Here is a 15,376-nt window from a genome sequence, read left to right as displayed (position 1 = left end):
CTAAAATTAACATTTTACACTAATATTTTTCAAATTCTTTCTTAAGGTAAAAGGAAAGAGTTTCTCTACGTACTTTAATATTTCTCTACTTTTATTATGTTACAACAGTTACTAATCTGACATCATGAAGTCACCCACTTGTGCTGTTGACAGAATTTACTGAGGTCCTGAAGTCCCATGCTTGTGAGAAAACAGATGCACAGATCATAAAACAGCATATCAAGCAGTGCAGCCTTAAGGGTGTTTCATTTGTTTGTAAAGATTTTTTATGATGTATTCTTAACATATTATATGTTCTTTAAAAAGAAACAAAGGTAGAATTAACTAGGAGAAGGTTGTCATCTAGCATCTGCACTGTACAGCAGGAAAACAGCATGTTATGAAAGGTTTATCTACACTGCAAAATGTTTGGCATTATTCTCAATGAATAAATTTGTTATTTATTATTGACTGCTTTTATGTTTCTATAGTCATTCATCAGTTTCCGTTTGAGCTTAGCTCTTTGTCTGACCCCAATTCTGTGTTTTGTTTAATGTCGTATTATCCAGTGTTCCTGTATATTCCAATGAAGTTCAAAGCTTGCACCTACATCCACTCAGCCCTCTGGAATTATTGTCATGGAATTGATCACATTTCTATTTCTAGAAATAGGTTGAATAGTCCTAAAATATCCTTACAGCAACCTCATAGTATGAAATAGTATGATACAGTACATTCATTTAAAAATATTTCCTTTGCTATCCTTTTTTGCCTTCCTAGTCCTGTCTTATGTTTTTATTGTCATTCATTCTCTCTAAGCCTTCATAACTCTTAAGCTGAACCTACAAAAACCTTCACAGTCATCTTTTTCCTAAACGACACTGAAAGATGATCTCAACATAAATATTAAGTTGCTACAGCAGCTTTGTCTCATTACAGAGCAGCATGTGTAGGGCCAACTTATGGTGTGTTGCATTTAGATGGAGTCAGCTGATCTCTCATTGGATGGTGTGTTACAATATGCGTGGAGCTGATCTGTCATTGGTTGTTGTGGGTTTCAGCTTCACTGTGGCAAAAGGGTTTGTGCCTCTGCAGAAAGCAACACAAAGTGTAGAATAATTCAGTTAATAAAAGCCCAGTACAGTATGGCTCAACTTAAATTGTACAGACATAATTGACTCATTTATGTTCATCTCTACCTGGGAAAAAGCTCTGGTCGCGGCCTAAAGTCTTCTTGTCTCTGCAAGAGGACAGAAAGGACAGAAGATTAAATGTTGAATGGCCTCTCTGTTTGTGGGTGGATTTTGTAGTTCTTATATCAACAGTTTTGCATAAAAGCTCCAATAACCAGCTACTGGGCCACATTGGTACATACTCACTAAATTTTAAAGTACAATGCAGAAACACGCTATTGAGGACTACAGGAAATCATACCATGCAAAAACAACACACACACACACACACAAACTGACAGACCCTCAGCAGCTGGAGCTGCCCCCTTCCATCCACCAGAAAGATGGCTGAGGCGTCATGGAGAACAGAACTTTACCACAGTGCCTCTGCTGGCCAAATGAGGGAACTGTGACTTAACACTCAGTATGAAACACACTGCGATGATACATCATCTAAACTCTCAACTAAAAGAGTTACGGGGATGAAAATAAAACTTGAATGGTGAACAGAAGCATTTCTAAAAGACAACATAAGAAGCAGCAAAGGGATTTGTTAGTACACTACATTAAAGAAATAAAAGTAATGAATTTACTTGACTCAAATGTGTGCATCATTTTCACATGAATAAAGTATATTTATATCAGCGCAGTTTTTCTTTCAATTTAAATACTTTGACCATAAGTGGAATGACTTATCGTAATACATATTTTGGTCTGAGAGAATAGACAAGTGCCAATTTTCAATAATAAGGTATACCATGATATTCAACACAGGTGACATTGTTATTGTGGACACTTTGAAATACCATCACTGCATTTTAGTCAAGCAAGTTGCCGTTTTGCCAGCGAGTTTTTAGAAACGCAGAGTCGCTCTGGTTTCATAAGATCCTGTCACACTGTGTTCCCAATGCTTTATCTGATGTTTGTACAGCTGTTTTAGCATGTTATTGGTCTGAGCACCTTTACAGCTAACAGTAAAGGTTGCAGGGCCCTAAGCTCACTCTCAATGTGCCATCTAGAGGGTCTGCCATCCAGCCCAGAACAATAAATAAATAAATTTCTAGGGAAAACCAAAAACATGGTGCTCTTTACAAAGACACAGTATTCCAGAAATGAATTAACACTGTTTCATTATACAAAGAGCGAAGTTTTCTGTCTTTTTTAAAGACCAAAATCTCCAAAATGTATAACCACTAACACATTCTTGCTATTAAACATGATATGTCATACATGCAGTGTTTTCTTAATACAATATCATAATAATGTTGTATAAAAATGTTAGGTAATTATTGTTATATTTTTACATAAGCACATGCCTATGTGAATATAATGTGCACATTTCAGTCAAGTCAGTTCAGTGCAATACTGTAATCACTGGAGCTTGGGCAGTTGGATTCAGGCCAAAAACATCCCTACTTGTTTGAAATATCACCTCTAATAATGTACAGTATAAATCTTTTTCAAGTGATTTGGCTAGCCATATGGTCAGTTAATGTACAGTCATATGCAATGAAGTTTGAACAAACATGGTCAAATGACCTATTTTGTTGATTTTCTAAATTAAAAAATAAGTACACCTCTACAGGGAACAGGCTTCAGAGCTCAATCCCTATTTATTTACATATTGGGGGTAAATAAAACATAAAACATAATGTGCCATAACTTTTGCACAAGACACAGTTGATGTTTATTAGTTTTTTTGACAAGTGGCGCCCAAACTTTCACATACAACTGTATCTCTGTTACTTTAACTTCTTGTCGTAATTTATGTTCTTCACCACTTTTCTTTCATTATATACTCATCCGTTGCCTTTTGAGCTTACTTTGCTTTCTGCAGGAGTAGGTGTGACAGGCTGGAAGCTGTTCGATTTCATTTGTAAAGATGGCGGAGGAGGAGGGGGCGGGGCCGCATTTCTTCTGCTGCTTGTTGATTGGTCGAGAAGGTTGCTCATGCTGCTGCTGCTTCTGAGTGAGCTGATACTGAAATAGAAGGCAAAAATCAGGATAACAGAGAACATTACCTGTCTATTGTTTAGTGGATGTTAACTTTGCAGGCAGAGCTCACCCTACCTGGGGTCAGGTGGTCTAGGCGTGTCCTCAACAGGGCCAACATATGAAGCAGGAAACCAGCCCTGACTGAAAATTGTACTGACACTGGAAAAGCGACTACGTTAAAGCGATAGTTCAGTGAAAAATCAAGCCAGTCAGCTGAGACATGTCTGAAGTTTGCTTCTGACATGTCTCACGTGAGGCTAATGTAGCTAACAAGTAATGGAAGCTTTTAGTCCCAGCTTAGCACTGTTCAATCTGCATGCCTAAATCATCACATGGAGTTGTTTAGTAATCTCAAATAGACGTGCTTGTGTGGTTTCAGCTTAGCAATCGTTTCACTATCCTCCATTACCTCTATCAAGCTTTCATGTTTGACCGAAACATGCTAGCTTTTCTGGCGTTCTTGTGAATGTACTTTGAATTACAAGCTCCAGATATACAGATAACAGATAAACCTATCTGTAAAAGCATGACCTGATACCAATAAAGTAGAGCATGGCTATTTCCGAAGGCAAACACAAATAAAAATGTTAGCCCAAGTTAACAACAAAAGTTTGCGTTGTTGTCGGCAGTGATTTGCGAACTGTATGCTTTCACACAAAAATCCATCAAGGGTAAGTGCCTAAATGGTGCCTAAACTTTTTTTCACAGTGAGGCAGTATGCTTTAGCTTAGGACGCTTGACAGTTTTGTTTGCCAAGTTTGCTGGTGTTGTTTTATTAATCTTTGTTATGTACATTTCAGCTGTCCAGTTTTAATTTATGTTGTCTTCATTGGGGTGCACTGAAGTACCTGTGTGCAAATTGCACCCGGCGTCGTTATAAAAGATCTTGTTAATGGTTGAGAAGGTTTCATGCAACAAGTAGCAAACATGATAAAGGTGAAGGAGCTTCCTAAAGTTCCTAAGGAGAACATCATTAACCCCTTAAATGGCCAGGGCCCCTGGGGTCCCAAAGTTTTGCACACTTCAATAAACCTGAGAATAGCTCAGCCAGTTTGCTTTGAAGTCCCTGTAGTTACTGAATAATAGGCCTTAGTATGTAATAAGCCTGAGATTTTAAGGGGTTAATTTTTACCACTATAGATTGTTGAATAATGTAGGATTGATTTGATATTTGTACTGCTGTCAGCAATAGGCTATAACCTCATATCACGGTTAATGTGCTACCATCATGGTGCTGTGTAGCCCTCATGTAACTCACTTTAATATTATAAAAAATCTATGACCACCAAAAAAAAGCAGCCAGGTAGAAGCCAATCAAATATTTGCACCCAGGGGCTTTCAACTTGAATATCCAGGCGTGAAATATGACATACGTTGATAAAAATTGACAAAAGTACATCACATAGTCAAAAAACAGTAGTAAAAGGGTCTTTCCTTCTTTCCTCACCGTGAGGAACTTTCCGAGCGGCCGTAGAGCCAGCCATTCCGCGGTGCTGCCACAAGCACAGTGACCATTTCTCCTCTGGAGAATGACAGTAGGGTGGAGTTAGAGGAGGCTGGGTGTGGCACCAATGCTTGCATTACCCTACCTCCACCTAATCCCAGAGATTCTCCAAACGAGCTGGAGCGGGAGCGAGCAAGCTGAGGAGACGGACCTAAAGAGAGAGAGAGGAAGTGTATTAGATCGGGGTTTTAGAACAGAACAGCACTTTGTGTCAGTGGTTGTGCTTGGTGCTTAGTGTTTTCCTCACCTCTGGAAGGCACTCTGCCTAAAGGTTGTTCAGCCAAAGCACGAGACTGATCTTCAAACTAAGAAAGAGAGGGGGGAATCATGCCTTAATTAGCTGGTCTATGCACTCCCATGAATTTTAAACCAGTACTGTTAGCTGTGATAGCATTTCTCACCATGTTGTCCTCCAGTCGTGATGGAGTGCGTGGACGGGACGCTCTTGTTTGATTCACTTGATCCCTCCATCCCTCTGCTTTCTGCTGCAGAGCACCCCCTGTCTTTAGCAAGAGGTATATCTTCATTTAAAATGGTTTTCTGGACACACCTAACTGAATCTGCATTTTTCATAATCTTATAGACATTCTGATCTTAAAGCTTATGCTTAAAAGTGAATGAAATTTAGTATAAATATTTCAGTTGATGCAAACAAAATTATTTCCAAAACATTTTTGATATAAATTCAAAAAATAGAAAATGCTGATCAGTTTTCTTCAGCAACAAAAAAGTTTCAGCATATGTGTATCTTCTTCAGTCTTGCTGGAAAAGCATCTCAGGTGGCTCTTCATGAAGCTGCTTGCGATAATGATCAAGAGTGTGTAAAACAGTATAAAGCAAAAAAGGAGGCTAATTTTTAAAATGATCTAATTTGTGTTATTAAATAGTTTTGACATCAATTATTCTGAAGTGTAGGGAAGAGTTAAAACAAGGAAAACCTTCTTTAGGTGCTTTTCGCTGGTAGTTCTTCACCATGACAAACACTGAGAAAGACCGCTGGTTGGGTTCTTGAATACAGTGCATGTTAAGCCTCTTTTAGGGCAATTCTTCTTTCATTTAGGCATCCTGTTTACTATTACTGTTTACTATTTGTTAGAGTGTAAAGGTCTGAATTCAGTAGGCCACTTTTGCCCAGCTGCTGAAATGCATTAATGATTCAGAGAGTCTAAGACCCAAAAGGGGTAGCACACTATCGACTATATTTAATTGAGCAATCACACTTTTTTTTTAATCAAGGTTAGTAATTGTGACAGCCCTGGTATGAGCTTGTATAAAGGCATGTATGAGGAGTCAGATGAAGAAGTGCAGTGGTCAGCTGCTGCACGTGTCAAACACATGTGAAGCAGCCCAGCTCTCAAAAACATCCAACAAGCCCACATTTTCATTCTGCTCTCAACACTCATATGCAAAATAAGGAGCTCCATTCAGTATCTCTGTGATGATTTGAAGTGGCATTTATTATACAGAACTACTCATCCAACATCAGTACCTGACCTCACTAACGCTCTTGTGGGTGAATTCACTCAAATCCACTCAGCAATGTTCCAACATCTAGTGTAAAGCCTTCCCAGAAAATTAGAGGCTGTTACTACGGCAAACTTTCAATTAATACCCTTAATTTCAGAGGAAAAGTTGGCTGAGCAGGTCTGAAAACCTTTGCACGGTGAACATAGGATTAGGAACACTGTGAGAATAGGTTAGAATATAAACTTTGACAGATACATTGCAAATTTTAATAGAAAGCTGCACTTTAACCTTAAGATGGCCCATCAGAACTTTCTACAAGGCACTCAGGGGTCCCTCATGAGGATAAAAGTTGCAGAAGTTGAGTTGAAGTTTTACCTTGTTCATCAGATACACTATAGACTGAGAGAGTCCACAGTGTTTTTCGGCCAGAAAGCGGTATCTCCTCTCTTCTTCTTTCAGTGCCTCTCTCTGACTCTCCCTTAGGAACTGCACATATTCACCACCGTCCTACACACACCCACAGCACACTGTTATTATTATCATAATCCTTCACACACACGCATGTCACCACCAGCATCATGATATCTGCTCTGCTTTTAAGAGTCTCTCTGAGGACATGAATGCATGAATATATCCAGTTCACATGCATGAATTCGCATGCTAGTCTCTTCTCACACAATGATGCAATAAGACTATGATTCTTTATGAAATTATACAATGCATTGTGAAATCTAGAATTTCTCCATGATTCTACTTGATTATGTTGGGATGATTCAGAATAATTTAAAACATTTTGACTGGAGGAAATGAACACATGCATAAATTACACCAAGCTATTTTTTTACAGCTGCAAATAGACTGAGAATTTTATTTTGGAAATATTATGACCAAATATTATAATAAATAATTCTAATAAATTCTAACATTCTGAAACTGAAGTAGTTGAATCATAACATTCAGATTACTTCATGCCTGCATTTTTACAACCCTAAAATGCGCATACACACAGTCACTGAGGCCCTATTTCATGTTTTAGCATGCCCTCGTCAGCTTCAACTCACCACTGAGATGTTCGACACACCTACCGATACACAAGTGGCCACTCACAGCACATGGAGAGGGGGACAGTGAGGTGAGGAGCTATAAGTTGGCACACACTCCCTTGACGAGGTTCACCTCAGTAAGCTAATTAGCTAGTTATTAGGGATGTAACAATACAACATATTGTGTGAAATCATATCTCTGTCAAATCTCTGTGCTTAATATGGTATTATTTCATTTTCTCTGCTAGAAAAGCCAGCATATTTTGTGTTTTGGACGCTGATGGAATTCATGCCAGTCTAAGTTTTTTTTTTTTCAGCAGAGGTATCGTGACTAGTATCTTAGTTTGTGGCTAGTGTGTTAGCTTGGGGCAAAAGCAAAGCTTTTACTTCATATCATATTTTGTATTTTTATTTCTGAATGCTCTAATAAACTGAAAATGAAAGTATTACGGATTAATGTAAGACACGTTCTTTATATATATATATATATATATATATATATATATATATATATATATATATATATATATATATATATATATATATATATCATCTCATATCTCCAAAATGAGAACTTTACAGGAGAAGAAAAAAATATACTTTACTTTCAATGTAAGTCAAAGTAACCAGACTTCTTTTTAAGTCATTTTGGGTTATTTTTGTTGGTCCATTCATCATTAATTTACACATAATGTGAAGGACAACAGGCAAAAAAAAAATAATAATAATTTTAAAATAATAATTTTAAAATAATAATTTTAAAATAATTTTTGGTTGCTGCTAGCTAGCAAGCTGCCAGAGGTAAAGTAAAGAAATTATAGTTTGCTACCTTTAGCCCAGTCTAAACGTAGCATATTGAATGTTACATAGTTTTAAATTATTAAAGGGGAATTCCAATGATTTTTCAATTTTTCTGTATAATTAAATCATTAAGATGTAAACAAAGTCATTCAGAGATTTTTGATGTGAAATCCTTCATTTTAGAGAAACTTACTGAGTCAGAATTGTTTACACTGGTGGTGATAGGAACCAGACATCTGAACCATTTAATGCTTCTAAAAGCTCCCTCACAAGTAGTTATTACATAAAATGGTTACAGTTATATTGCCTGATGCCTGAAACACTGTTTAACAATCATTAAAATACTGCCAGAACAAAATTTTACATATAAAAACACTACAACACAAAACATTGCAAATAAAAACTCAGATATGTGTGGGTTCACTGGCCATTGTGGATTTTAGTCTAAATAAAATGGCTATATTTGTGTTGTAGACTTTGTGACCCCTGGTTTTCACTACCACAACTTTAAAGAAGTACATCTTACATCTAACCACTCTGACTCTGTTTACTTTTCAAAAGTGGAAATTATGAAGAAATTTGGAAAAATCAGTGGACTTCCCCTTTAAGTATTTAAAGCATTTTATTGCTAGGAATGGCCCTCAAGATGCTGCTGGGGATTCACCTGGGTGTAAATGGCGAGGCAAAGTTGACAAGAGCATTCCAAAACACCACTAAAACAGGTGGTGAGGCTTACCTGTGAACCACCTCTCCTCAGCTGTCTCTCTAAAGCTGTCGCTTGGTTTCTCACCTCCATCTCATAGTTCCTCCTACTGCCCTGGAGGTCAAGTGCATCAACATCGACAATTCAGTTTTAATGAGTCAATGAAAATTCCTGATATGGTTTTTACTGTTTTTACTCCAGCATGTGGAAGTATTACTGACTGAGATGTAGTCTTTGTCCAGCCTGACATTATTCTCCATTTCCAGAAGTACTTCACTATGGAACCAGCGGAACTAAAACACACACAAACACACCAATCGTTATACATAAATCATTTTATACACATAATATTGTATATAGCATTATAAGAAGTGGAATAAAAAAGACGAAGTAGGGAATGGAGGCATGTGAGTAAAAAAGAAGAGAAATGTTGTACCACTCCTTCCAGCTCACTGGTAAGTCTCCTCTGGCTCTCAGAAATCTGTATCAATATGTCACCTGCCAAAATACACACATTACATATTCAGCTCAATAGCACAATGGTCAAAGACATCAAATATCAAAGACAAAGATCAACAACATTTATGTAAAAATGTATATATATATATATATATATATATATATATATATATATATATATATATATTCATGATGAATGGACTGATAGAAATGACTCTTTATATTAACCTGCTTTGAATTTATGAATGCTTTTTCTGTCTCCTGTAGAATTACCATTGTGGAGGTACAGGTTTTTTGGCAGCGACAACATGTTATTGTGTTTGCTTACCCATTTTCCCAAAGCTCTCCTTATGGCAGCACAGTATTAGTTATCATCCAACACCTGGTTTGGCCCAATCAATACTTTTTTCAGTTAAATCAAATGTGCCGCTGATGGAATTTAACAAATCTATGCGATGGCTGGGGACTTTAAAGTGAAGTCAGAAACCAAACCTGAGTTCTTCTAACCAGCTCTCAAAATATGAAGTACTTTTTTAAAAAAACAACAAAGTCTTGATACTTTTTATCACTTTAATTTTTGTTCGGGTTTATTTCTAATGTTAAAAACCACAGTTACTGCCCGGACATTTTTTAAAGCATTTTACTTAAGTGCTTAACACTTCTACACAATATTGTTTGTCATCATTTTCAGAATAAAACCTTGTGTCTTTTTTTTGTTTGCTTGTTTTATGTTTGTTTGTTTTTTTTTAATTGAAAAATGCCAGAAACTGGGACCTCGAAAAATTATATTAACTTAAATTAAAAGTTGAGAATGTTTTATATTTTTCCATTATGTTATACCAAATAAAGAAACTGTGCACTAAAATTTGCAGATAACTACTGTATTTAAGTGTGTTCTCTGTAGATGATGTTTATTTTCACTCAAAATCAACAAAACATATAATTTGACAGTAAGTGTTTAAACTTTTGCATATGACTGTAGGTAATTATGCATGTATAAAACATATGGGACACACAGTGCCCCAAAAAGATTTGGACCCTTTAACCTTTGGTAAATGTTAAGTTCATTATGTACTTCAGAAAATGTTTAACAAAATGAGATAAAACACTTCTAGCAAACCAGCAGAAATCTGCAAATAAGTGTTCAAATGATAATAAACATTTCGTTTCCTAACACCATAAATTTGATACGTTTTGTATGTAAACAAAAAACCTGTGTGTGTTTGTATGTGTGTGTGAGAGTGTGAGTGTGTGTGTGTGTGTGTGTGTGTGTGTGTGAGAGAGTGTGAGTGTGTGTGTTTGTGTGTGTGTGTGTGTGTGAGTGTGAGTGTGTGTGTTTGTGTGTGCGTGTGTTTGTGTGTGTGTGTGTGTGTGTGTGTGTGTGTGTGTGTGTGTGTGTGTGTAAGGCTTTCAAAGGTTAAACACACGCAGTGCAGCTGATGGTCTGTCATCATTTATAATTGATCATCACAGAGGAGCCTCCGTTACCTGATAGCACAACATTACACACATACACTCACACACCCCTTTAGTCTTCCTCTATCAGTCTTTCTCTTTTGCTCTATTTCACTCTCTTTGCTTCTTCAAGTTATAAAACGTTTCTAAATCTTTGACAAAACTACATTGGAAATCTTTAAAAACTCTAAACACACTCTTACACCCACCCACCCACCCACACACACACACTGTGTGCAATGAATGACTGTTCAGTGAATTTCAGCGCATTCCTGTGTGGTGTGAGGCAGTGACAGATGCAGTGGGAAAAGACCAAAGTGCCATGTGAATAATAAATTTAGATCAGTATCTACGTGTGTGAAGGCCAAAGCCTCCAATTCAGCTAACAGCCAGCAATAAAGCCAGTTAATCAACACATAAAAAATGTGCAGTGGTCCACTGCTGCAGTACAGGGGGAGTTCATTTAGGGCTCAATGGCTAGGGCATTTTGCCAGCAAGCCCTTGTGCCCACCAGTTCAGTAGATCAGTCAGTCTGGCATCAGAAAGATGTGGTGGTCTATTGCAAATTTTATAAAATACTTATAATGTACACACTGAACAAAAACCCATTTTACAGAAATTTAAATTTCCTACTGGCCTTTACAATATGGTCAAATTTCATGATACGCAGACCATCAGAAATGACATGGAAAAATATCCTGTTCTATTAACTTCCATTCAAAGTTAAGAAAGTTTTTACTTCTCCTGTCAAGTTTCCATTTTGAATGTGGGAGGTTTTGTCACATCAATAACGACATACATTCAGTAAAAATCAACTGAATTGCTTTGGTTTAGATGTGCGCATCGGTTTCACATAAATAAAATACATCACATGAACACAAATATTGCCAGAAATAAGGAAATTTATTTCATTCATCTGGATTTGAATGAAGACAATTCAATACATCATTTTGTTCTGTTGAGTTATTTTTTGTAAATTGCACTGCTGTGTCTGATCCATTTATACAAGCGCAACGCCCGCTAACACAGCACCACTGTGTCAGTGTTACTGCAGTTCTGAGAATGATCCACCACCCAAATAAAACCTACTCTATGGTGTTCCTGTGCGGGTCCTGACCACTGAAGAACAAGGTAAAAGGGACTAACAAAGTATGCAGACTACAGTCTCTAATTGTAGAACTACAAAGTGCACCTATATAGTAAGTGGAGCTGATAAAGTGGACAATAAGTGTAGAAACAAGGAGGTGTTCCTAATAAAGCGCTCAGTGAGTGTATATATATATATATATATATATATATATATATACTCTACGACAGATTAGTCTAGTTCAGCCCTGCCCATTCAGTCTGCACAGCTTTTTTTAATGAGGCACAATACAAGACAGCCAGTGAGAACAAGATCATGCATGTATCTTACAGTCACAGCAACAGAGTCTGCCTGTTTAATTTCAAAGAATAAAGTGAGGTTGGAAATGGTCATGTTTAAATGAACTACGGATGTTTTAGTACATAAATCCACACAAATTTACTATGTGGACCTCAGAGGACAAACACAGAACAAAAGAAAAATGTAGGCTATGATATTTAAATGATATACATAGCTTAGCAATAAGGAAGAAAAAGATGAAAAAAAGGTCTTACCCAGTAGACGAGATGACATAGTCTGCATGGCCTGTTCTCCTATCTTAGCAAGAGCACTGAAATAGGCTTCACTGGTCACAGCTAGAGCTACACACACACATATAAAACCACAAAATATACTATTACTAATGAAATTATGGATGCTAACAGTCAGGTAGCTTTCATTATTACACTCTACTGTACTGTATTTTTGTATTTTCCAATCAAGCAAATACAAACGAGAGGAATGAAGCTGCTTTATTCAATATTAGCAAGTATACTGATTGGGTTTTAAGTGAAATGCTAATGGCTAAGGGCTAATGCAATAAAGTTTATGAGGTTTAGGTTCATATGTGTAGATCAAAGACAACTATAATGAGGCATTATTATCTGGCATATGACGCACTAGGTCTTGTATTATCCAGCTGTTAACAAACATGATTGACCGGTTCCTTTTTGAACAGCGCTGTCTCATCCGGGAGGCCAAAGTTCAGCTTCTCCCTTTTTACTTTCTTTCCCTATTGCTTTTTAAATCTGCCTGCATTCAGAAATCTTTAATTCATTCAAACTTCTTTACCTTGGTAAGCCTGGATGTAGTTTTTTCCCAGTGCGACCAGCCTCTGTAAGCTTGGATTAAACTGATCCATAAGAGTCTGAGAGAGAGAGAGAGAGAGAGAGAGAGAAAGAGAGAAAGAGAGAGAGAGAGAGAGAGAGAGAGAGAGAGAGAGAGAGAGAGAGAGAGAGAGAGAGAGAGAGATTATAGCAATAAAACTGCAATTCACAGTAAGTGTAGGCAAAAATATTTTAAACTAGGGCTAGAAAGGCAATGAGAGAATTTATATGTGTATTTATTATTTTTAAGCGTTTTTAAAGCTTTTTTAAGCTCTATTTCAAATGTTGTACTTTCAGTAAGAAAAAATGTCCAATGGTTTTAAATAAAATGTTTAAAAACTCTGACCATTGACACCACACAATTGACACAATTGACTACAATGCAGATATAACAGCACATATGAAGCTAGCTGTTTTGAGCTAATACAGAACAACATGCAGGTGGTACATGAACAAAAAGAGATTTTGAGACCACTTGAGTATCTACAGAATACATTTTCACATGCACACATGTACTAGCAATGTGCCAAAATGTAAGGCTCACAAGTTGCTGGCTAGCTGCTTTACATATTTACATATTGGCTCCCGAGTACAAAAAAGTTTGGGCATCACTGCTTTAAACATACCTGTATTGTATTGTATTGTACTGTGTTAAGCCTGAATTTGAGTACTCTGGCTAAACCCTTCACTAATGTGCTGAATTGACTTGATTCAAATGTGTCCATCATTTTGACATAAATTAAATATATTACATCTACACAATTGTTGCCAAAAATAAATATATTGAAATACAAAGATGAACTGAAGTAGTTTAGTTTATTAATGTAGAAATGATGCACAATTTAAATCAAGTCAATTTAATTCACTTATTTCAATGTTCAGTGCTTATAAGATCAGTCTGCACTATTATAACAAATATATGTAGCTGGCCTCATCGCCCATGTGGCTGGTAAAGAAACATCTAGACGCCCAGCACTGGTAAGACTGATTTACTTTACCCCTCCTACCACCATATCTATAACTATAATGATATAATTTTCATTTCAGATGATTTTTCACTCAGTAAACTTTAAATGCTTATGTTTGGCTACCGTACATTAAAAGACATTATTTTTATTGTTGTAAAAAATAAACAACCCAATAACAAAATAATAATATAGGGTCTGCAAAGGGCTAGCTATAAAGATTTAAGACTCACCATGTAAATTCTCAATGTGGAGCGGTGTAACTGGTCACTGTTTAGTCCTGACATCCTGCTGCTCAGTTATTGTGGCAAGACAAACAAATAAACAACGTCTTATAAATAATGAATAGCCACACAAAACTCAGAGGAACGACCCGTCAACAGTCTTTCGGCTGAGTCTGTGAACTGCTGCTGCCCTCTGAGCCTGTGTGTATGTGTGTGTGGGAGAGAGAGGGAGAGAGAGAGAGAGCTATTGACTCTATTGTGAGCTGTGAATTATTGAACAGAGACGGACAGTAAAGGTGTGGGTGTGGTTTTAGCCACCTGGAACAAACAGTGCTCACTGTCCTGAGAGAGGAGTAACACTTTGACATAGAACAGTCAAGTCCACTTTGAAAAATACTCCTGAATGCTATTTGATAAATGAAGTGGAAGGAAATGTATTATTTTTGGTTTATAGATGAAGGTTTTTTGAGTGCACTGGGTTTGAATGTCATCCATACATAATTCTATTGAACTTTCAAGTATCAAATTCGTACTTTTGATAATTAGACTGGCATCAAACCCTGACATACCATCAATACCACTATTAACTATCAAACACTTTATTGAAATAACCTTATATATTTATTGAAAGACTTTTTATCAAACTCTTTGTTCAGACAGAATATCGCTTTATGTACATGCATCAAAAAGGTGCAACAGCGTCTTTACTTCCTATGGAACCTCAAGAAAGCCCATCTGTGTCCTGGAATACCGGTGGACTTTTACTGCTGTACCACTGAGAGTATATTTACAAACTGCATCTCAGTTTGATACGGCAACTGCCCCACATCTGTCAAAAAGCGCTCCAGCAGCTGGTGAAAACTGCCCAATGCATCACAGGTACCCAGTTACCCTCCTCCATCATCAAGGACGTTTCTCATCCTAACCATGGACTTCTTACCTTCCTCCCATCTGGCAGGCGTTACAGGGGCCTCCGCTCCTGTACCAGCAGGCTCTTCCCTGAGCTTCTTCCCTGAGGCTGTGACCCTGCTGAACTCCACACAGTCACATTAACTGCATCTTTGCACTCAAAGTACTGTTACTGTACTTTATGTCCTGGTATTATTGCACAGTATTTATATTTGCACAGACAGAATCTCTCTCTGTATCCTACCTCTCATTAATTATTATTTCATCAATGACAGCTGGGATAGGCTCCAGCACCCCACCGCGACCCAGAAGGATAAGCGGTTTAGATGATGTATGTATGTATGTATGTATGTATGTCTTATGATCTATAATACTTGCGTGTGTGGCTCATTTTTCCCACCTACCTCCGAACAACTCCCGCCTCCTGCTCTTGGATTGGATAGTCAACCGCCGGATCGCTGGTATTGG

General features: G+C 37.2%; 1 protein-coding gene across 1 annotated transcript; it reads right to left on the bottom strand.

Annotated features, from left to right (window-relative positions):
- Nucleotides 1-954: 954 nt before the first annotated feature.
- On the bottom strand, nt 955-14,266 carry baiap2l2a (BAR/IMD domain containing adaptor protein 2 like 2a). The gene is made up of 14 exons (XM_036589518.1): nt 14,009-14,266; nt 12,776-12,851; nt 12,220-12,306; nt 9,101-9,162; nt 8,886-8,957; nt 8,698-8,778; nt 6,493-6,624; nt 5,052-5,153; nt 4,898-4,955; nt 4,594-4,801; nt 3,222-3,287; nt 2,975-3,131; nt 1,179-1,219; nt 955-1,068 (listed from the first exon to the last, which is right to left on the bottom strand). The coding sequence occupies exons 1-14, from the start codon at nt 14,060-14,062 to the stop codon at nt 993-995; spliced, it is 1,272 nt and encodes a 423-aa protein (XP_036445411.1). The 5' UTR covers nt 14,063-14,266; the 3' UTR covers nt 955-992.
- Nucleotides 14,267-15,376: the final 1,110 nt, after the last annotated feature.

Source organism: Colossoma macropomum, unplaced genomic scaffold (assembly GCF_904425465.1).
Source record: "Colossoma macropomum unplaced genomic scaffold, Colossoma_macropomum, whole genome shotgun sequence".
Taxonomy (NCBI): domain Eukaryota; kingdom Metazoa; phylum Chordata; class Actinopteri; order Characiformes; family Serrasalmidae; genus Colossoma; species Colossoma macropomum.
Note: the sequence above shows the minus strand (reverse complement) of the source record. Positions and strands in the feature narration are given on the sequence as shown.